The 23606-nt window shown below is 46.5% G+C and overlaps 3 protein-coding genes across 3 annotated transcripts; 2 read left to right on the forward strand and 1 right to left on the reverse strand.

The window, feature by feature from the left end:
* Positions 1-7852: 7852 nt before the first annotated feature.
* LOC136492994 (uncharacterized) lies at positions 7853-11903 on the forward strand. Its single transcript, XM_066489025.1, has 2 exons — positions 7853-8324; positions 10834-11903. The coding sequence occupies exons 1-2, from the start codon at positions 7965-7967 to the stop codon at positions 11743-11745; spliced, it is 1272 nt and encodes a 423-aa protein (XP_066345122.1). The 5' UTR covers positions 7853-7964; the 3' UTR covers positions 11746-11903.
* Positions 11904-16188: 4285 nt separating this feature from the next.
* Positions 16189-18387, forward strand: LOC136540531 (uncharacterized). The gene is made up of 6 exons (XM_066532537.1): positions 16189-16971; positions 17050-17109; positions 17225-17337; positions 17512-17580; positions 17963-18014; positions 18114-18387. The coding sequence occupies exons 1-6, from the start codon at positions 16621-16623 to the stop codon at positions 18231-18233; spliced, it is 765 nt and encodes a 254-aa protein (XP_066388634.1). The 5' UTR covers positions 16189-16620; the 3' UTR covers positions 18234-18387.
* A 309-nt stretch (positions 18388-18696) lies between these two features.
* On the reverse strand, positions 18697-22134 carry LOC136540521 (putative glucuronosyltransferase PGSIP8). The gene is made up of 5 exons (XM_066532527.1): positions 21549-22134; positions 20373-20634; positions 19769-19970; positions 19526-19673; positions 18697-19427 (listed from the first exon to the last, which is right to left on the reverse strand). The coding sequence occupies exons 1-5, from the start codon at positions 21836-21838 to the stop codon at positions 18884-18886; spliced, it is 1446 nt and encodes a 481-aa protein (XP_066388624.1). The 5' UTR covers positions 21839-22134; the 3' UTR covers positions 18697-18883.
* Between the last annotated feature and the right edge of the window lie 1472 nt (positions 22135-23606).

Raw genomic sequence — 23606 nt, forward strand, 5'->3', positions numbered from 1 at the left:
CGGTCCAAGCCAAAATAGCCTCACATGTAGAGTGTTAGAACAGAGCAGTCGAATGACAACCAAGGCTTCTTCGGCTTCACGACACCACCATGGTCCATAGAGCACCACTTCAAGACCCTTCTAGACACCGGTGCATTTAGACCATAGACACTTCTCCCCAAACCACCATGTACCCGACCTATCTTGGTATATAAGAGATAAGGTTAGACCTTAGGGGGTATCTAAGACAAATCATTACATTCCTCATTCGATCCACTCCTACTCAGCACCAAGGGCAGGGGCAACCTAGAGAGGGGCACCAAGAGCTCCTCCACCACATCCATCGTCTTCCTCCTCTCCGATGAGGGGAAGACTCCATCGGCAGCAAGGCAACCTTAGGATTAGCACCGAGCTAACCCCCTACCAAATCTCTCTACACTCTGTTGTAACCCCCCAATTTTGGATGCTCTTGAGTATAAGGATCATCATCTACTAGACATAGGGCACTATCGGCCCAAACCAGGATAAATCGTTGCATCCCCTCTGTGATTCTTATGTTCCTGAGTCCACCCGAGCCACCAGAGACATACTCTAACACTGACTCCAACAACAATGCTTGCCGTGGTTTTGACCCTATGACACCGCCATCATTTCATAAGAGATCACCAATAAAAGGGGGACATTTGCATTGAGAGTGTGGGCATCGAAGATCAACTTGCCAATATATTTACTTGATGAGAAGAGGTTTTGCAAGCTAAGGAATGAATATGTGTTGATGCACCCCCATTATATGACATGCCTCTCCTTCGAGCAAAGCAAGGTAAAATTGCTTGACATGTCATTCATCCATTGCTAAGGACTTGTTTTAGTGCATCTAGTTATTCCTCACATGTCTTAGGCTCATTCATAAAAATCAAATGAATTTGATGCTTGTATGGTACCACATTGCTTGTATGCTTGAAATGATCTAGTGGTAGCATATGACATGTTTGTGGGCTTATGAACCTAGTGTTTAATCTAGAAAATGAGCTATAAGTGTTTAACTCAATATGATCAAGATAACCCTTGAAATGAGGTGTGAAGAAGCTTGCCCTTGGATCAAACCAAGTTAAATATCTTTTGCAAGTGATCTAGATTGAACCAAAGATGGAAAAATGATCCTCACTTAACATGGTTTCACCCCAACCTATTTAAAATTTGAGCTCACCTTTTGTGGTATTTGATGCCAAAGGGGGAGAAGTAATTCACAAAGATAGTAAGATAGGGGGAGCGAACAAATGAAATGATAATGTAAGGGAATCAATTAAAATTTGAAGCACACAAGTAGGGGGAGCAAGCTCATAAACTTGTATGTTGCATTTGTATGTGCATTACATATGTTTGATTACATAGCACAAGTTTTTAAATTCCATATCCATGCTTGTGTGGTATATGCTAGATTGTAGAAAATGAGTGATGAAATAAAAACTAGCATGCATATGAGGATGGCTAGATATACCCTGAACTTTTATAAGTGGTACTAGAGCATTGCTTCTAATGTTGATCTCACGAGATATTTGGTGGTTGTAGTTTTCAAGTGATATCTAGCAAACCATGGTGCTAAGGATGGTATTCAAATGGCAACTCTGATTGGTATCATGCTTCAAAGATCCATTCTTTACACCTTAGCATCACTTGGTAGCCATTACATCCCCACACTTCCTAATCCATGCATATGTGCAAGCTTTCAAATCCAAACTCTTAGCACATATGTAGGGGGGAGCTAATGCTACCAATTCAGGTTTATAAAACTTGTCCATAACCTTTACACATGGTAATATGCTTGGGCAAGCAACAAGAATCCAAAAAGATTTTATTGAATATCTTTGTGAAGGGTTGTCATCAATTACCAAAAAGGGGGAGATTGAAAGCCCTAGTTTGGTTTTGGATAATTCATGAAACCCTAAGACTAACCTTTGATCCAAGTGTGCGAATTAGATAAGGTGGTCTAATCCAAGTAGTGGAGCTAGATGATGGTCATGATGAAGGTGATGGCCACAAATAAGAGGATCAAGTGCTCCAACTTGGAAAAGAAGAAAGAGAAAAACAAAAATCAAGGATATCAAGGCAAAGGTATCAAATAGGTTTTTTTTGTTTTGGCACATAAGACACCATAGAGGGTGTAAGTGCATTTAGGATCGATAGCCGTACTATAATGAGGGGAAATCTTTGGCTAAACGGTTATCGAGTGCCACTAGGTGACATGATTCTTGCATATGCATTTAGGGACCTAGTGTTCTAACGTTTGACCCTTGAAAATGCTTTGAAAATGCTAACACACGAGCACACAAGTTCTACACAATGTGGTTAGCAACTTGGAAGCAAGGGTGAAGCGGTTGACGAGATAGAAAAAGAAAAGGAGTTTCTCTGGGACCAGACCCTGACTATAGGGTGACCAAACCCAGACTCAAGTGAGTTCGGTTAGTGCTGGAAGCATAGCCGAGAAGGCCTGGTGTTGACCAGACCTAGCGTTGCGGTGAAACCGGACCCACGTGGTAGAGTCCGGTTGTGTGGCTGGCTAGCAGCGTGGACACATGGCGTGTGTAGGGTGACCGGACCCAGAGAGTGAGTCTAGTTGTGGAGACCAGACCTGGTCTAAAGCACTTGGGTGCTCTCTGGACATCTCTAGACTCGACCAAACATAGGTGGTGAGATACGACCGGATCCGCTCCTTGGTGAGTCCGGTCACTGACTCAGTGGCGCGCGACGCTTGGTGTGTAACAACCAGACCTAGGGACTCTGAGTTTGGTCCAGAGCTGACCTATGGCACTGACTTAAGTCATCATTGTAATTCAATGCTCAGGATTCAAAGCATGGCCATGTGGACGGCCAGGAGAGACCAGACCCAAGCGATCGGACTTTGCTCAGGGTCCGGTTGGCTCTGCAACTGACCAACGACTAGTTGAAGCTTGGGGCTTCTATAAATAGAACTTGGGCACTTTAGGCTCACTCTCTTGGACATTTTCACCTGTGATACATTCTTGTGAGCCTAAGCAAACACCTCCCACTCATCTCTATCATTGATTCATCATCATAGTGAGATTGGGAGTGATTCCAAGTGCATTTGCTTGAGTGATTGCATCTAGTGGCACTTAGGGACCGTTGTGGCTATGGATTTCTTGTTACTCTTGGTGGTTGCCACCACCTAGATGGCTTGGAGTAGTGGAGGAGCATCAGCACAAGTTGGTGATTGTTTGTGGTCGTCACCCGATGATTTGTGAGGGGTCTTGTACCTTCCCTGATGGAGAGCCAAAAGGTAACTCCAGTGGATTGCTCATGTCATTGAGTTACCTCACTTGTGGGTAGGTTTCTTATGGCGCCAAGTGTTGGCTAGGTGTGTGATACTTATTAGCCATCGAACCACCAAGTATTGGTTGACACAACGGGGACTAGCGTGCTGGTAAGCACATGAACCTCGGGAGAAAAATCATGTGTCATCTTGTGACTGGCTTTCTCCCGATGGTTGAATTGGTATCCATCTTGTGATTGGTTCATTCCTCTACACAGCGGCATAATCATCCTACTCACTCCTTTATATTCTTGCAAAGTAATTGAGTAGCAAGCTCTTTAGTGTAGCTAGCTCTTTAGTGTAGCTAGTTTTGAGAGTTTGCTTGCTAGTTTAGTTTCACCTAGTGGAGCTCTTTAGTATAGCTTGTTTGAGAGCTCTTAGTGAGTAGTGTCTTAGCCTCTTGTGTGCCTAGTGATTATAGTAACTTGAATTGTTGGATAGGTGGCTTGCAACCCTTGTAGAGCTAGAGCAAAATTGTATTTCACCATTTAAGTTACTAACCTTGTGCTCTAGTGATTTTGTAGAGATTTTATTAGGCTATTCACCCCCTCTAGCCATATTAGGACCTTTCAGCGGCAACATTGGACCGAGTAAATCGGTGCCATCGAATTGAATGTGTGCACTGTTCATTCACATGGGTGAGAGCGAAGTTCACGCGGTCGCGACATGTGGTGGCATCGAACTCACCTTGGGTCTGACGGTGTGTGTTGGACCAGAGTTCGACCATTTTTCCCTATTCGGTGCTTTCTAGACTGTGTTGGACCCACCCTATGCACAGTCTGATGGTGCATCCGGTGCTTGGGTCCGACTGCGACGTTTTATGCATAACAGGGAGCCATTGGGCGCGTAATGGTTCCCTGGTTTGAAAGAGACATGTGGCAGCTCAGGAGTGGCCGCGGCAGGGCATTAGACCCTACATCGGATGGTCCAATGGCACCGTGCAGCTGAGTCCAATGATCACTTATGTGACCTAACAGCTCTATTTTGAGGGGACACATATTTAAGGTGTTTGGCTGGCTTGGGCTCACTCTCTTAGCCATTTCTTTTGAGTAAACACCCTAGTGAGCCTAGCAAATCCTCTCTCACTCATCTAGCTTGATTGATTCATCATTTGGTGAGATTGGAGAGCATCCAAGTGCATTGCTTTGAGTGATTACATCTAGAGGCACTTGGTGATTATGTTTCACTGCAGGATTCGCTTGTTACTCTTGGCTTTTGGTGGTTGTCACGGCTTGGTGCAGCGAGGATCATCGAGAGGAGGAAGGTGCTTGTCTCTGGCTCCGATCGTGGTGATTGTGAGGGGTTCTTTACCTTTCCCCGACGGAGAGCCAAAAGGTACTCTAGTGGATTGCTCGTAGCTTATGGATCCCCATCTTGTGTTGGTTGTGCGGCACCCGGTTGCGGGTTAGGCGTGTGATGCTATTAGCGCGTGAACCTCCAAGTGGGTGAATCGCTACAACAGGGACGTAGCTTGCCGGCAAGCAAGTGAACCTTGGAGAAAAACATCATTGTGTCTTCTTATCCCCAGGATATTCATTGTGATTGATTGATTGTCACTTGCCACGGCGGTATAACCCTCACTACCTCTCTTGCACTTACTTTCATATGCTTATTTAGTCAAGCTCTTTAGTGTAGCTAGTTTTGAGAGCTTGTTAGTTTGATTGGTAAGGCTCTTTAGTTAGTCTTTGAGAGTTCACTAACTTAGAGAGTAGTGACTTAGCCTTTGTATGATATAGTGATCATAGCAACGAGAATTATGGATAGGTGGTTTGCATTTTTTAGTAGGCTAGCGCAACACTCGCTTCACCACTTAATTATCTAACCAATTTGGCTTAAGTGTTGTTGTAGAATTTTTATAGGCTATTCGCCTCCTCTAGCCATTTAGGACCTTTCAGTGCAGGAGCTGCGGTGGCGGCGGGCCCGAATTGATGGCGGTGATGCGCAGGGTCGGCCGCGTGAGGCTCAGATCCAAGCCCATTTTGGGCTCATTTTTTTTTCTTTTTTTTTCTTTTTTATTTGATTTATAGAGGTGGGCATTTGAACCGCCTTGGAAAAGATCAATCTACCATGACCTTTGAACCGAGGTGGTTGTGATGCTCGCCTCGGTTAATCGCCCACCTCCAAAAAACATTATGTAGTAGTGTTGATGGAGTGAAGATGGAATCGGAGGGGCTTTATGCAATGGACAATGGCTAAGTGGCAAGGTTGGCCGCACATGCTGATGCCCATTGTTCATCAAGTTGATGATGGAGGTTGAATGCTCGAGGGCATCACATGGAGATGAAATAGAATGTGCAAGACAAAAGCATGACTCATAGGGCATTTCATTTTACTGGCCTTTGGTGTGTAGAGAAGTACAAGGCTTGGTTCAAGTTAGATAGTCGTATTATCTAGTGACAATTGAGCAGTCTAACTTTGCATGTGTGCTAGGTTCGAGTGGCGGTTTGAAATGTGTTTGAAAACCTTTGTGAATGACTGGAAAAATGCTAACATGCGTTAAGGGTGCTGGTTGTCTCATTGAGTTAGCATGTTTGAGTACACTTTGAAAAAGAGGCGAGAAAGCTGCTGTAGGGCTGCTGGCACTGCACGCATTGGCCGGTCCAAGGCCAAAGGCCCACCTTGATGCCAGTGCATGCCTTCACTTTTACACGGGACTGCTGTGCTATGGCCAAGGCGTGCAGTGCTATGGCTTGACCATAGGCATGGGAGGCATGGGTGGGCTAAGAATTTCATTTTAAAAGTTGAGGGGGTTTAGAGAAGCTGCAGCACTAGCGCCCGAAAAGTCCGGACGGATCCCCTGCATCCAAACGCCCGCATACATCCACGCCAGCGCCTGCTGCACGCACAGACGGCCCCCATCCGCGCCACTCCCTCACACTTCTTTGCTTCCCGCACCCCTCCACACCTGCTGCGCCGCTCCCCTCCATGCACGGCGCCCCATCAACTGTAGCAGACAGCTGCGGCAGGTGGTTCACATTATAACATACACAACACCACCGGTCTACTTTTGAAACATCTAAATAAAACAATTGCAACATACATATAAAAACAACTAAAATATTTGAAACATGCGTTTAAAACACATGCAAAAACACATGAAAGCTAGTTGAAAAATAATTGCAAACATATGCAACATTCAGATAAAACACTCGCAACATATGTGTGAAACATATGCAACATCCAGATAAACACACTTGCAACATACGTCTCAAATAACAGATGAAACATTGGGAATAGATACTTGCAACATACGTGTACAATCATTGCAACATATGCAACATCCAATCTATTTTTATGACATCCGCATGAAACACTTGAAACATACCTACAAAACATCTGAAACACTTAAAACATACGCTTACAACATGAGGAGCTCGGGGCCAGACGATTCCAGCCGTCAGGGTCAGAGCCGGTGCCGCGCTAGCACCACCACCACCACCATCGCTAGAAGGCCCGAGCTTGGCTCGTCCGAGCGAGCAGCGCGCGCAACGGGTAGGAGCGAGCGGCACGGGATGGGCGAGCGCGACGGACAGGAACGAGTAGCACAGGATGGGTGTGCGATAGCAGCGAGGTGGAGTGGGCGCGCGGCGTCCGGACAGGAAGGCCACGGTTGAAGAAGGCTGCCGCGTAAGAGAAGGCCAGCGGCGAGCAGGCGACACGATGGATAAGCCCGCAGCGGTCGCATGCGTGCGACAGTGGGGAAAGGAAATATCGTTGTGTCTTTTATTTTTGGAGAAACCGTGACATACTAAAGGTGGAGCGGAGGAGGCCTGTTGGGCCTGATCATTGGGCAGGTTAGGGAACGAGCCGTCTGGGCGTAACACGCCTGGACGGACACCCGTGTGCTAGTATTATTGTTAAAGAACAGGGCAAAATTAGATTTCTGGAAAGGGGTAAAAAGGCTTTTTCTTTCATTTTTCTACGATGGCATGCCCACAAATAGGGATAAAACAGACGGAAAACGGACGAAAAACTCCTCTCCCGTTTTCGTTTCTATATTTTTAGTGGAAACGGGATTGGGCTCGGAAAAAAACAGAATTAAAAACAGATGGAGATATATAGAAATATGAAAAAGATAAATACAGACGAAGAACCAGAAAATTGAGTTAGAATAACCTGATCAAATTTTCTCGAGTATACATGAACAAAGTGACAAAATAGTATACACGTACGAAGTTATCGGTCCAATATTCACTAGAATGCCATGTGTTAACGTGTTAACATGCATAATATGTGATTAGTAAGTTTATAAACATATCAATTTTTAGACATATTTCATATAGATTGAAAATTAGATGAAAAACAGAATAAATTTGTTCCACAGTAACGGGCGGAAAACCTGTCTCTCCTCTCCGTAAATACGAAAACGGACAGAACAAAATAGAAAACGGGACGGGTCACAACGAGATTTTTTCTGGAAGGCTAAGAAATGGCCCATCACGCGTGCTTCCGATCTCCTTCTGTTCCAAGCTTATGGGCCGGGCCTCCTATCAGTGAACCCAACCACATCTCATATTACTGCACAGCCCAGAGGTAAAAGGGCCCTGCGGCGGCGAAAGGCTCGGTGCCTCCTTCCAATAATAGACATCCCAATTCCCATCCTACGAATCCCCCGACTCGGCCGCTCCCCACCATCGTCGCCGGCGAGCCGTCGGCGATGGGCTACGACCAGGGCCTGCCTCCCCATGGCGCCTCCTGGCCGCAGCGATCCAACTACGACCCATACTCCTACGCCTACGCCTACGCCTGCCACAGCGCCGCTGCCGCCTCATACAACCACCAGCCGCCCCCACCGGGAACAGAGCATGCTGCTCCCGCGGCCGCCTCCTCGTCGTGGTCGTCCGCAGCGGGAGCATCGAACAACGTCGTAGTGGGAGGGCCAGGGGCGAACCCTTTAGCCGTTTCCGCGCTGTCGCAGCCGACCAGCTTCGCCACCTCGATCGGGTGGTCCGGGCGCGACGTGGGACACCTGCCGTACTACGATCCGCAGTACCCGCCGGCGCAGCATCCCACAGCGGTATTCACGCACCTAGCTTACATCTCTCTATTTACTGTGCTGTGTACAAATTCCATAAGTAGGGTAAAACCCACCGTTGTTTTGCCGAAAAAATTTTACCTCTGAACTTTGCTGAGATAATGTTGGTGTAATGGTACTGTGACGGTGTGTCCCCTTAGTTACTCCTTGATTCATTAATGGCAGTCTATTCAGGTTCTTGAAATCCTTGATTCATTAAAGGACGTCTATTCACGCTCTTGAAACCTTTGATGATAATTCTTTAGGGAAGGTAATTAGTTTCTTTAAAACGAGTTTCTGCGTCCGTACTGTGAGTAACTGATGAATGCACATGGACTGCTGATTAGTAGCCACAAGGCCTTCATAAAATTTTCACTATGGTGTGTTTGGTATTGCAGATTGTGCTAATAGGAGATAGGCCTTCTAAATTCCATTCCAGAGGCCGTTCTAGTTTGTCTTTTGGAATGGAACATTAGGGTACCAGCCTATACTGGTGTACCATTCCTGATTTTATAGTAATATATGAGTATGCCTATACATATATATACTTGTATGCACACAAAACTTTAGTAATAATCATGCTTGGATTGAGTAGTTCAGATTGCCGAACAGCAGCTGCAGTGCGAAAGAACCAGTTGGCTTCTTATATTCCTCTTGCTTTGTCGAATCAACTATAAATGACCTATAGCCAAACGTTTATTCGACATATCTGATCTGTATAGTTTCCCAGAATTATATGTACCTCCTATGAACTCGGTATATTTGCGGCATATTCAGTCTGTTTTGTGTATGAAGTAAGATATGTATTTAAAGCTGGAGCTTTGGACTCTTCCCTGTATTACATGAAAGTAAGGCGGGGGTTGGGAGGGGAGGGGGGGGGGGGGGGGGGGGGGGGGGTAAGACAGTCCCTGGGCATTGTATTAAGAAGAATACCTTCTCATGCATGTCGAGAAAACCCCCGAACCTCCACCCCACCCACAATTAGTATAAACATCTAAGGGCGTACCCAATGCAGAGAACTCTCGGTCTGTGCGGGGTCTGGGGAAAGGTGTCAGTGGCGAGCCTTACCCTCTCCCGTGAAACATCATTCCACCAAATTTGAGGGATGCCTCCTGATGCACCACCTCACCTAAGATGGAATGGTTTCTCAAACCAAACACTCCCTAATTTTTGGACCAATGCAAATCAAGTGCAGGTGACTTATCCCACGGAAGGTAAGAGATTATTTTCTTTTCAAAAGTTTTATGGGTATTGGCTTACTGGGGTGATTTAACTTTGGAGTCCTGTAAAACAAGTAGTAATATTCGTGATCGCAGTAAAAATTGTAGTCTACAAGTGTAATCATTAGGTACTGCCTTGGGTAGACATGCACACCTGTGGTCGTGTATTGGTTATATTAATATGCCTGTGCACAGCTCGTGTTAAGTTAGTTTGAGGACAGACTGAACATCCACACTAACATTTCTCTTTGATGTTCCAAGTTCCATCCATGTTGTTTGTTCTTTTTTTATTGTAGTGCAATATCTACCATAGGATTTTACTTGAGCAGGATTAATTGGATTTGGTAATCTCTCTGACTCCGAGGAATACTCCCTTGCAGCTACCTAAATGACTTATATTTTAGGTGGAAATATTAAAGGTTACTATTGGAACATGCAGATATCTTGGAATATTGAGAGTTCTTGGATGACCTAAACTTCGCACTCTAACAATGATATCTGCAGTGTCATTATAACCTAACCAATAATTGTATATGATATTCCCTTGGTAAGGGTTTCCCATATTGTAACTGTTAAACCCCTTTGTGATGTTGGCCAAACAAGTTGGCTGATCTACCGTAGAAAAGAATATTGGTCGAATGAATAGGGAAAGGTAATTATATACCTTATTCTTATCTATTCCTGTGAGGCACTATTGGATAACAGCAAATTCATTCCGGAACTGGGCCAATGAGATGTTGCATGGAAGTTTGTTGAGGTTGCTGTTGAAAGACGAACTGTGGGCTAGTAATTTGTCCATGGTTAATCCTTCAAATGAGCGTTTGCTAGCACAGTTCCATGGTTTCTGCTGTTATTGTACTAATAATTTCACTTACTCCATGATCACACCAATAATTCATGGATAAATGGAACACTGATAAAAAAAAAACTGTCGTATTTTCTCTGCCTGACATCTGCTTTGAGCTTTCCTTGAGATTCCTGTTTATTAGTTCTTCATTAAGATTAAAATATCTTTCTGGGAATAAGATATATACAAGAGAAGAGTATTATGCTGGCTTGGACTTCTGTGTTTTAACTTTTCCTATTTATCACTTGTACGTGTCTACTGCACACAAAGACAGGTGGTAAATTCTTGTACATTCGTGTTTGTAAGCTGCAGCAAACTGTTAACTGTGTACTCCTAAAGTACTGGCAACAATACACAATTGCTGCAAAGCGCTGTGGTTCAGTGCAAATTAACGCGAGTCATGTTACCAGATACCTAACCATGGTGCTGTTATATTTTCTTGCAGGTCGGGGGTATAGGTACGCTCATGGGTGGGGGCAGAGGTGGAAGCCCTATGTATCATCCTCTTACATGGAATGCAGGAATTACATCACCATGTGGTAGAGGCCGAGGGCGTGGAAACAAGAGCAGTGATAGGCAGTTAGCCATTCGAGCATCTGGTGGATCATCTGCATCAGAGGCTCAGCCCGAAACTGTGTGTGCACCAGCACATGTAATGCAAGCTACAACCACCAATTTCACACCGGATACTGTAGTTCCAGCTGCTTGGTGTGATATATGCCGAGTGGGGTGTAATAGCAAGGAAATCCTTGAGCAGCACAAAAATGGAAAGAAGCATAAACGGACTGTGCAGAGAATGCAAGATATGGCTCGCCTGCAAGGTATGACTCCTGCTATAGCTGACATGGGTGCTCCTTCATCAACATCTTCTCAGTTGGCTCAAGTAGAAGGCCCCTCTACTGCAGTACATATGGTCCCACCTCTTGGTTCAACCAACATTGGTGGGGACCACAAAGACTTGGCTCCTGAAAATGTTGCTGTTCAAGCTTATCAGCCTTCAGATGAGATGAAAGATGGCGGTGAAGCTCCACCAAATGCAGTGGAAGCAAGGATGGATGTCAACGGCAACAAGAATGGCCCAAAGAGGAAACTGACAGGAGTTGGCCGTGGTGGAAAGAAGCTGAGAGTGTGTCAAGCCCCGCGGCAAAGGCCTGAGCGAGTAAGGGAGCAACCGCTAGTCTGCACCGTTTGCAATGTGACTTGTGATACAAGAGCTGTATTTGACATCCATCTGGGTGGCAAAAAGCATCAATCACGACTCAAGCGTTGCCCAGACATGTTGTTCGGTCCTTTGGTTGTGCATATTCCTCCAAACCAGTCAGCAGCTCACATGACAGGAGCTCCTGAACCAATATAGGATTTCTAACGTAAAATTGTCTTCTATATTTTAGGAGTGGATTATTAGAAACTCTTAAAGATGTCCTTCTTTATTCCTTCCCATATTTTTTAGGAGTTGTAAAACTTCATGTTTTTTGAAAGAAAATATTGGGTACTCTTGGAGATGCTCTTAGAGCATCTCTAAAAGTTCCCTAAATATTTCTCCTAAAAAGTCTTTGTTTATCAACTCCTAAAAAGGTTTTAGGAGAAAAAAAGAAGTCCATCTCCAATAGTTCCTAATATTTGACTTCTAAAAAATCAAATGTTGATCCCATTTGATGTTTTTTTTTCTACAGTCTTTTTTTTTCTCCGTCTCTTCCTCAGTTCCTCTCCCACACGTTTCTCAGATCTGCGCCGGCTCCTTTCGCGACTGCCCGGCCTTGCTCCGCACCGCTCCATCCATACGCCGTCGTTGCCCTGCCCGGCCTCGCCTGCCCCGCTCCACCCCTGCACCGGCTTCACCCCGCCCCTCTTCAGCGCAGCGCCGCCGTCGGCCACCTCATCCCCTTAGTTGTCGACCCCGCTCATCCCCTCCGCCGGATCTGTCAGCAGTGATGCGCCCCGGGGGCAACGACCGCTAGCTGGGGCCACGGGAGTGTCGAGGAGCCGGGTGACCAAATTTTTTACATTTTAGCTCTTTTTTTGAAAGTTTCTCACAAATAGACCCCTGGTAGAAAGAATTCAGAAAATGAACCCTTAGCTCGGCGCCATTGATGCTGGCGCCGAGCTGACACGTCTCGGCGCCAGCATCTCTGGCGCCGAGCTCCTGGGCACGGTAGATGACATGGCAATGAGCTCGGCGCCAGTCACTCTGGCGCTGAACTTAGCGCCGTAGATCTTGGCACCGAGCTCGGTGCCAGAGTGACTGAGTAAGCAACTCATCATCCGAGTACTAGTCCTCTACTACAACCCTGTTGCTGTGGCTAGGCTCACCTGCGTTTCTTTGACCTGCCTGTCGCTTGTAGTAAACGGCCTCCGCTTCAACTGCGGCCGCTGCGGCCTAAGTGAAAAACGCGTCGTCATCCTCCTCCGCCTGTAAGCCCGCCTCTGCTAGACCGATGAGTTCGCTCAGTCTGCCAGTGTCTTCCTCCGCCTGCTCCGTCTGCAACCCCGCCTCTGCTAGAGCGATGAGTTCGCTCAGTCTGCCAGTATCGTCCTCAGCCTCCTGCGCCTGTAAGCCCGCCTCTGCTAGAGCAATGAGCTCACTCAGTCTACCAGTGTCGTCCTCATCCTTGTCACCCTCATCAGACAACACAATCGGTGAATGAACGGTGCGACCAACTCGAGATCTATGCTCATCTAACTTCTTCTCCTCATACCTTGCACGAGCCAGCTCTGCGGCATGTTCCTCGCTGCAACCAATCCCTTCATATATAAAATACAATCAGTTAGCAACGCGATTATATTTCATTAAAAATCATGCAACGAAAAAAATACTTTCAAGCACTCACTGCCACATAATGCAACAACATGTTCGTTCAAGACCTGCATCTGTACTCTTGTTTTCTCCCTTGCCTCATTCCTTGCCCTCTCCTCCTCTAACGTCATCTGCCTCTCCAATCCCTATTTGTTAAGCCCTACATCGATCGGGTTACATATACCGCGATGTCTAGCAAACTTCCGCGTCTTTTCTTTGTGATGTTTAATGAATAGGTTGACGTAGTCAGGTGTATATCCCCTCTTCCATGCAATTACTTGCCTCTTCTTCAGTTCATCCAAGAACTTAGCTTGACCATCATGACATTCCCACCTGCATTTCCTAGTGCTCTGTTCAAACGGCAAATTCTATCATATATGTCTTAGCAAAAGAAACAAAATACGATTTCATGTTTACCACAAAAATAACCAACCTCATCATACTCAACCATATGGCCACAATAATGGCATATTCCAAGCTCCGAAGGGACTAGGTCATAGTTGGATTTAACACCACATTCGCACATGACAGGAGGTGCTTTGTAAATTACTCTTTCTTTCTTCTTTTCCTTAACCTTTCGTGGTTCTTCCGGACATTGGTTCTTAGGACCATACAACCACTCCTTGAAACGACACTTCGCCATTGAAAACACCGAAAAAAGTAGACATTAGTACATGAACACATATAGCTCAATATTTCAACACATACACTTTGCACTTACTTCATGCTTATTTGGACACACAAACTCCAACGTATTCTCAGGGTTTATCACAGCTCGATCTCCACAATCGCACAGAGGAGGTTCCTCGAGTCGTCTAACTACGGCTAGGTGCTTCTCCTTAGCCGTCATTGGCGGAGGGTTAGGGGGGTGGAACCCACCGCTTGAAGTGCTCACGTGGATGTCTCCCTCTAAACCAATTGTCGAAAAGAAGGTACCTAGAATCAAACTTGTCTGCACCGTCGATCCACTGAAAGAAAAAGCATATCTCATGGTCCTGCACAATGAGATTTCAACAAAATATTAGTAGCATACTTACACAAATAAAGAAAAAGGATAGTGCAAATAATTTCTTACATTAAAACGACTGCATGTGTAGAAGCAACGCGTCGCTGTGTCCGGATGTTTCGATTGAAAAACATGGGCCGAGAAACCACAGTCACAGTTAGGGATAGGGAGGTCAGGAGGGACGGGGGCATCTTTGCTAGACGCGTTGGGGTATAATTCTCGAGGACGACCCCGTTTTCGCCAAAACTCCTCCCGAAACATTTTTTGCATCTAACAAAACGGATGTAATTTAACAAACATAAATCAAAACATCACAAATAAATGTCAATGAGAACCATAACTACAATACAACCAATTTCGTTCTAAGAACCCAAAGCAGTTAACATTAAACCATAAATCTAGGGTTTCCTATTTCATGCACAACAATGAACCCATAACATAACTACATGCGCCTAGGTTTGCTAGCTTTTCCACGCCTTGGCATCATCCTACGGTTGTATAATACATATATGATGGATACAATGAAACCCTAAGTGATGACGATTATTACGTTAAAAAATCCGACTAATGCATACCGAATCAATGCGAAAAAAACTAGAAGGGGAGCGATGATACCTTGCTCTCGAAGATCTACGGATCAAATCAAAGTTTCCAAGGTCCAATATGCCGATTCGTGAGGTAGGGTGAAGTAGGGAGAGAAAAAACCAGAGAGGGAGGAGAAAGAAGAGGAAGAACACTCGGACAGAAAAGGTTGCCCGGGGTTAAATGGCAGGGAGCTCGGCGCCAAGATCTACGGCGTCGAGCTCGGCGCCAGAGTGACTGGCGCCGAGCTCACTGTCATGTCATCTACCGTGCCCAGGAGCTCGGCGCCAGAGACGCTGGCGCCGAGACGTGTTAGCTCGGCGCCAGCACCAATGGCGCCGAGCTAAGGGTTTATTTTCTGAATTCTTTCCGCCAGGGCTCTATTTGTGAGAAACTTTCAAAAAAATGGTTAAAATGTAAAAAATTCGGGCCGGGTGAAGCTCGTGCGGCACCGTGTGAGGAGCGTGGTTCCGGTGGCCCCACGCGTGGAAGGAGCGCGGGCTCCGACGGTCTGACGCGCGCCAGCGAGGTGTGTGCGTCTCTGGCGGCCCGACTTGTAGAAGGCGAGCGCGTCCCGGGGCTGAGGACACCAAAGGCGGAGCACACAGGAGGATACCGAAGGCGAGCGCGGGAAGAAGGACTCCGCGGGAACGGCATCTGCGCACGTGGTTTCGTCCGCGTAAAGTTACGCGGAAGGAGAGGAATTTTTCAAGTCCTAAAAGATTATGCGTAAATATTATGAGTTGTTGGAGAGGTTTTTTTTTTATCTTTCTAAAAAAACAAGGATTAGGAAGATGTTTAGAGAATGGCTTTAAGAGTAAGGGAGCTCCTTTGGTTGAGCAGGAGGCATATCTGGCTGGCGCGATGCAGCACGCGTTCCCCCTTCTTCCACAGGCTGGTCCAACCATCATGGCTGCTAATTATCCTGCACAACCGGTGACTAGCAATCGGTGCTGGTAGCAATGGAAGACCTGTAACTGTGCATCACTGCGTACAGCCGCTGGTGAAGCTGAAGTGAAATAGGCATGTCCGCATGTGCCCCCGCCTGCTGTCTATACTGCCTTTTCATTGCTTTTCGGTGGAGACCGGAGAGCAACCAAATTCATACTGTAGAAGTGGTACTGAGCAATTTGAATATCAGATGAAACCATAAAACACGTCTCCAAGTCTCTGGAAAATGCACAAAGTTTCTGTTTCTATAGACATGTGTTCAATTTCCACCGAGTTGCTGGTAGCGCAATACCCTGTTCGTTTGGCTGATAAGCCACGACTGAAAGTACTGTTGACTGATTTGTTGTGAGAGAAAAATACTGTTCGTTGGCTGAAAAAGTACGACTTATAAGCCAAGCGAACATGATGTTGGTCGACATAGACTTGATGTTTGGCTGCAAAACATTTTTTTAAGGTCAGTGTTAATGGGGAGTTTCATGACACGGTTAGTTATCAAGATTGTCATATTAGATTTTGATTTTGTGTTGGAGGATTTTATCTAAATGAAACTTTCTCTATCTCTCTTTTCATAACTAATCTGTCAACTCAACAGCATTAAATGAGAATGAAATTTCTTTAAAACGTCAATTGAGACTGGCCTTTAAAATTAACACGTAGAAACGCACCTCACCTCACCTCACTTAGTCGCATGTTGTTGCTTGCTGGTTGTTCTGCAATTTTCTATCGCTCATCTGCTTACTGAATCCCTTCTTTTCCTTTCTGATGAGTGTGCTTCCCTAAGCCCCAGTACATGGAGGTAGCTTACTCTCTGCAGAGAGGGACCCACATGTCAGTCATTGTGGCCGTTGCTAATTGAATGGGCTTGATTGAAGAAAAACGATGAGCTATTTCGGCCTAATATGGCCCATAACTTCTTCTCTTATCCAATGCAACGACCGCCGAATCGCCTCGCCATGACGAACGCGGTGGCAGTGGAGCCGGCGCCGCTCGTGCGGGCCCACGCCTGCACGGCTGCCGCCTCCTTCCCGCCCCCGCGCCGTCGAAGAGCTGCTGGAGCTATCAGGGCGTCTCCCGCATCCGGCCGGACCGAGGACGCCGGCGAGCTCCCCACCCCGCTCCTCCCGAACGCGCGGCGACGGGGACGCGACCCGCTCTGGCACGGCGGCGGGTTCAGCCTCGGCGTCGACCTCGGTGACGCCCGCACCGGCCTCGCCATCGGGAGGGGAATCACCCTCCCTCGACCCCTCACTGTACGCACCTCTCGCACTTCAGTTCCACCGCCCAAAGCCAACCTCTCCAAATTGAGGTACAGTTGGAAATGACGCCAGGTTCTGAAGCTCCGCGGGCAGAAGCTAGAGCTTACGCTGCTCGACGTGGCTCGGCAGCAGGTGAAGTTTCGCTTGGCTTCATCTTCTCTTCTGCTCTGTGCTGACATTTCAAAACTGAATGGGGATGGTGGTTCTGGTGTCCTGAACACGGGCGCTTTGCGACTCGAGATTGCAGGAGGCGGACGAGCTCATCATCGGGCTTCCCGTGTCCGCTGATGGGAGGGAGACACCGCAGTCCAACAAAGTGCGGAGCGTCGTCGGGAGGCTCGCCGTCCAAGCGGCCCAAAGGTGCGTCGCATGCCTGTACTTGTAAATTTGGATCGCTTCGGTGAGCTAGGCTAGGAGCCGGGTGCCAGACTCATCGAGGCCTCTGAACTGGGTGCATGGCGCATTGCTTCAAAGCGTGGTGTGAATGTGTGATGATTGTTGCGTAACTCAGTGGATTTGTTTTCACGGCAGCAGGGGCTTGAGGGTATATCTGCAGGATGAATATGGAACGTCCACGGACGCCCTAGATTACATGATCTCCAGGTGAAATCTTGGTTTTGTTTGTATCCTGCAAAAATTAGCATACTACTAACTCTTATTAGCATTTGCTAGCGACATGCACCTTTGCTAATTTTGCTAGTAGCTAGCACACCTAGGCCTGTTTGGATACAGGCTTGCCAAATTTTAGTTGCCACTACTAGCTATTCAACTTGGATCCAAACAGTTCACGGCAAACTGACGATGATCCGAGAGTTTCCTATATCACTGTTGCTGCAACTCTTGCTGCTGATTTTAAAATCTGACCATTTAAGTTCTCAAGAATGCAAATTTGTTCCTGCACATCGCTGACTATTAAATCGTGTCAAACTGTTAGTTTGAGAAGAATCACTGAGAAGCTTGCCTGATTATATACCTCAATTTTCAGGGGTGTTAAGAAGTCTGCCCGTGATACCAAATCTGATGCATATGCTGCTGTGGTATTTGATGCTACCTAGTATATGTTTCTACTTAGTATTTATTTACTCATGTTTCTGATTGCTTCTGGCTAAAGTTACAGCTGATTACTTTTGTTGTAGATGATTTTGAAGAGATATTTCACGTCATCAGGTCAAGGGGCTAAGATTGTTCTTCCCAGGCAACCAGAATTACAGGACAAGTTAATACTAGTTCAGTCTAGGCAAGATGCTGAAATTTAGAAAGGAATGTCTTCTAGTTTATCCATCAGTAGAGACTAGAGAACATGTCCAGTTGAGAGCACCGCATTTTCTATACCATCTCATCCGCTGTGATGTAGATGATTGTTTGAGATATTCTAATTGTACTGCATCAAAATCACAAGCTGTTTTTGAACGTGGTCCTGATTGCAAATTGAGTATCGTCCTAAAACAAAATTTAGTAACATATTCATTGTTGCATTTCGTGATTTACTTCTTTCTGAACTCTTGTATAACTTATACTAGCTCTGTTGAGCATATCTGTGATCTGTGACATACAGCTGTTTACCTTATATAGCATGTTTACATAGTTTCCATCATCGAGATTGCAAAAAAAGAATTTGTTCAGAAATAGTTTGGACGGACCAAGTTGGCGAGAAATAAGGTACTTTGCAACAATCCCCTGTCCCGTTCCATGCAGCAAAAATGCTCTTTCTTTTTTCAATTCAGTACAACTGGCATATCTTTCCTGTATCTGCATCAATCATGGTTGCTGCAGGCAATGTTTATACATTACTACGAGTACACAATGGAATGCCTGAGCGAAAACCACCAGAATCAATCGAGAATTAACTGATCTGAATCAGCTGTTCATATGGTGACGAAGCATCTCAAATCTGTGTATAAAAGAATCAGTACAGCTTGCTGAATTCAGTCTCCGGTGCTGGTTCACCAATCCGGGGGAAGAATGGATCCCTCTCCAGCATCGTCTGCAGTGAGTCCATCATCCTCACCATGGATGCCCACAAGAATGGCGCCGAGCAAAATGCATATCCAAAGATTGCCAGAGCCCTCACAACACCATCATGGTACCATGGGAATGCCATAACGAAGAGCATGACAACAATCGCAAGCCACGTTGTAAGCACGTCAAGTGGTGGGAGCAGAAAAACATTGATAACGAGCACTGACAAGGCAAGGGCACCAAATAGGTAGATGGACCAGCCCATGATCGGGTGAACTGTGCATGGAATCACAAAGAATGGAATGGAATATGCAGCCACCATAGCCATAATTGCAGCCAGCTTGATCAGCCACTGCACCAGAGCACTTTGCTTCTCAGGCCGTCGGTTATAGCACAGCTTGGTCATCCCTGGCCTTGCCAATCTGGTAACTGTTATGATAACTATGTACATTAAAACCTCCATCAGGATCACTGGCATTTCAGCAGCATACCTGTGAAATGTAAGCAGGTACTTGTTATGTGGATATAACAGAAAATGAATTATGTGTGCTCAGGTGCAGAATTTGCTTGTGTTGTTTTATCGACTCACCCAAGATCATCCCAGCGCTGCCTGTGCCAGGAAAGTCCTAACGGCAAGACCGGCCAGGACCACCAGTACCAAGGTTTAAACCAAGGTGCACTGGGGAATGTGATAACACTGTTTGGCCCACACGGGACATGCCAATGTAGCTTGAGATCTGCAATGTTCAATCAAAAGGGTGGTTGAAATTTTCAGAAGCAATAGCCGCAAACAGGTGCATTGGTATTGAAGCTATGTAGCTGCAGCACTCACAGTAGTAGGATGCATCCATTTGATAGCCGAGAGGAAGGCGATAGGTCCCATTGAGCTTTGTGCCATTCTCAGGAGGGTGAAACATTGGTTTGTCGAGCAAGTCTGGGTAGCACCCAACCAAAAAGCCTTGGTCAGCACCATCAGAGTTTTCACGGCCAGTCTCCAGGTCATGAAGCATGCCCTTGAATACATCAATAGAAGGCTGCAGATTGAAGAAGAATCCAATATTAGTCTAGTTGGCCATTACATGTCTGAGCACAACATATCTCAGTGTGTGAGTTTAACAAGAATCTATTAATGGATGGTGGGCATTTTCTTTTCTATGGGTCATTTATACTGGGAGAAGACGTTTACTTCATCTTTGGGGGTATGCATGCTCAAATTCTATTGTTTGTAAATGGCATATGACTAATTTGTGCCATTTTTAACACAGCTGTATATGCGGGGAGATTGGTTCAATTTAGGATACGTACTGTTACTAGACTAAATAGGTTTTGTATGACATAGTTAAGTCAATAAACCCTGATGATTTCAAGCAAAATGAGGCAAATTTTGGTTGTATCGGACAGGTTACAAGTGGAACAACAAAAAGTTTGGGGCATACCTGGAGCACGAAAAGACCAGTGTGGAAGTAGCATGGATTGATGAAAACAGCACAGAACTGTCCACATTGGAATAGCTCGTCTGTGTTCTGGAGGAAGATGTTATCGGAATCAATCATGACGACACGCTCATAGTCCACCAGGGTCCATGCATAAAGCTTGTTCAGTGTCAGCTTGAACCTCTTGTTGATCCCTCCTAGGTTGCCCTCGTAAGGATTCCTGAGGTTCTCCACTATCACCACCCTCAAGCCATCCTCTTCTGTCCTGCATAAGTCCCCATGTATTGTCAATAGGTGCTCATTTCATTTCACATTTTGCAGTAAAAAACTCGTAGTTCATGAAATAAGTATTCCTATGGAAATAAAACAAGCAGAAAAATGTTTTGTTGACCGTCGTGAAATGATCAAGCCATGTCTTGGGGAGATTCACCTATCGCTATTAATCATTTGGGACTGACATTGAGACCACCAATGAAAGACACAAGTATTAGCTATGAACCTGGTCAGACAAACTACGGAAAACATTTATTTTCTTACAAAAGAAAATCCACTGTGCAATCATTATTTAAAGAAAAAGGAAATGAAAGTTGACCAGTGTAATTGGATAGCAGACAATTAAAAAGTACAGGTTGCAACCAGCGACAGGAAGCCAATAGTCAAAGCTTGACAGCATATTCTATGACTGAGTCCAACAAGCAACTTATAACAAGTACTAATGGTACTGCGCATATGTAACGGCAAAATAAGCATGCAGATGCATATGTCTCCATGTGAATGGCCGAAGTAACCCCCACAAGAATTTGAAAAAACAAAGGCAACCAGGAGAAGCTTCCTCTCTGCAGGTGGTCCCTGTTCCACTTCCCAAACCTGCAAAATCATCGTGCTCCCAGGTACCCGAAACACGTCACCCCCTCCTTCTAGTTCTGGTCTTGGCCTTCAGTTTCCACGGTAGTTCGTGCCGCAACGAGACGCGACGCGGATTTGCAGTGCGTAATAAAAATTCGAATTAATTACTGCTAAAAAATGGCCTGGAAAGTTTTCCTAGGAATGGCTTCAAAATCTGGATTCGTTATTGGTTTATCAAGTAGTGCCCCTAGCCCCTAGGGGAGTCGAACAACGGAGACGCGTCGGAGCGAAAGGAGGAGGAAAGGCGGGGGCGGCGGAGGGTTTAGCACTCACATTGCGCGGACCCAGTCGCGCGGCACGTCGGCGGAGGCGATGAGGACGCGGTCGGCGTCGGCGCGGACCCGGGTGAGGGAGCGCATCATGACGCGCACGGCGACGTAGAACTCGTAGTCCCGCGGCGTGCCCATGTACATCATGGCGGCGTACGCGTGGCGGTGCCGCGGCGGCGGGCCCTGCACCCGCGCCACCAGGCCCCGCTCCTCGCGCGCCGCCGCCGCGGTCACCGCGACCAGCAGCAGCAGCAGCAGCAGCGACGCCGCCGCGAGCGGGCGCCTCCCCGCCATCGCCGCCGTCCCGCGAGGGTCGCCTCACCCGGCCGTTGACTAGCCTGGTGATCAGCGAACTAATAGGCGCGCCGCGGCGCCGGGGCCCCGGGCTCGCTCGCTTGCGAGGCTCTGCTGGCCTATTTGCCTTGCTCGGCAGTCGGCACCGCTGCCCCCGGATGGTGTTTGGGGGAGGAGAGATGAGGGGGAAGATGCTTGGATTGGATGCCTCGGCTCGATGCTTCCCGTTGGCAAAAGCGAGAGAAGAACAAGGGGGGAAGAGAGAGGGACTACGGAGGGGAAACGGGGCGGCGTTTATTTATTTATGAGTTCTGGCTTCTGGGAGAGAGACCTGCCCTCCGGAGTAGCAGATGCTTTCCCCTTGTCCCGCTCCCAGCGTACGACGCTCGGTACGCCCACCTTGTACGTATCTGAGAAGCGGGACCGGGTCTCCGGTTGGCCCCGCCGGCCAGCGATGGTTCGGCTACGCCTACGCGCCGGGTGGCCGCGGCTAAAGCCAGGGCAAAAGGCAACAACGCCTCCGTCGTCCCTCCCTAGTCCCTCGGTCCCTCATCCTCGGCATCGGGCCGGACGGCGGGGTGGGGACCCGAATTTTTTACAATTTAGCTTTATTTTAAAATTCAGAAAATAAATCATTAATTTTTTTTTAAGTTTCTCACAGATAGATCTCTGACGGAAAGAATTCAGAAAATGAACCTTTAGCTCGACGCCATTGATGCGGGCGTCGAGGTAGACGCCATCATCTCTGGCGCCGAGCTCCTGGGCACGGTGGATGACCTGGCAGGGAGCTCGACGTCAGTCACTCTAGCGCCGAGCTCGGCGCCAAGATCTATGGCGCCGAACTCGGCGTCACAGTGACTGGCGCCGAGCTCCCTGCATTTAACTCCGGCCCAACCTTCCTGCCCGAGCGTTTTTCCTCTTCTTTCTCCTCCCTCTCAGGTTTTTTCTCTCCCTACTTCACCCTACCTCACGAATCGACATATTGGACCTTAAAAACCTTGATTTGATCCGTAGATCTTCGAGATCAAGGTATCCTCGCTCCCCTCCTAGTTTTTTTCGCATCGATTCGGTATATATTAGTCGGATTTTTCAACCTAAGAATCGTCATCACTTAGGGTTTCATTGTATCCCTCAATATATATATTATACAACCGTTGGATGATGCCAAGGCGTGAAAAAAGCTAACAAACCTAGACGCATGTAGTTATGTTATGGGTTCATTGTTGTGCATCAAATGGAAAACCCTAGATTTAGGGTTTAATGTTAACTGCTTTCGTTTCTTAGAACGAAATTGGTTGTATTGTAGTTATGGTTCTCATTGACATTTATTTGTGATGTTTTGATTTATATTTGTTAAATTACATCCGTTTTGTTAGATGCAAGAAATATTTCGGGAGGAGTTTTGGCGAAAACGGGGTCGTCCTCGAGAATTATACCCCGACGCGTCTAGCAAAGATGTCCCCGTGTCTCCTGACCTCCCTATCCCTAACTGTGACTGTGGTTTCCTGGCCTATATTTTTCAATCGAAACATCCGGACACAGCGGCACGTTGCTTCTACATATGCAGTCGTTTTAATGTAAAAAATTATTTCCACTATCCATTTTCTTTATTTGTGTAAGTATGCTACTAATATTTTGTTGGAATCTCGTTGTGTAGGACCATGAGAGGTGTTTTTTCTTTCAGTGGATCGACAGTACAGACAAGTTTAATTCTAGGTACCTCCTTTTCGACGATTGATTTAGAGGAAGACATCCACGTGAGTACTTC

The sequence above is a fragment of the Miscanthus floridulus genome, chromosome 1, assembly GCF_019320115.1.
Source record: "Miscanthus floridulus cultivar M001 chromosome 1, ASM1932011v1, whole genome shotgun sequence".
Lineage (NCBI taxonomy): Eukaryota > Viridiplantae > Streptophyta > Magnoliopsida > Poales > Poaceae > Miscanthus > Miscanthus floridulus.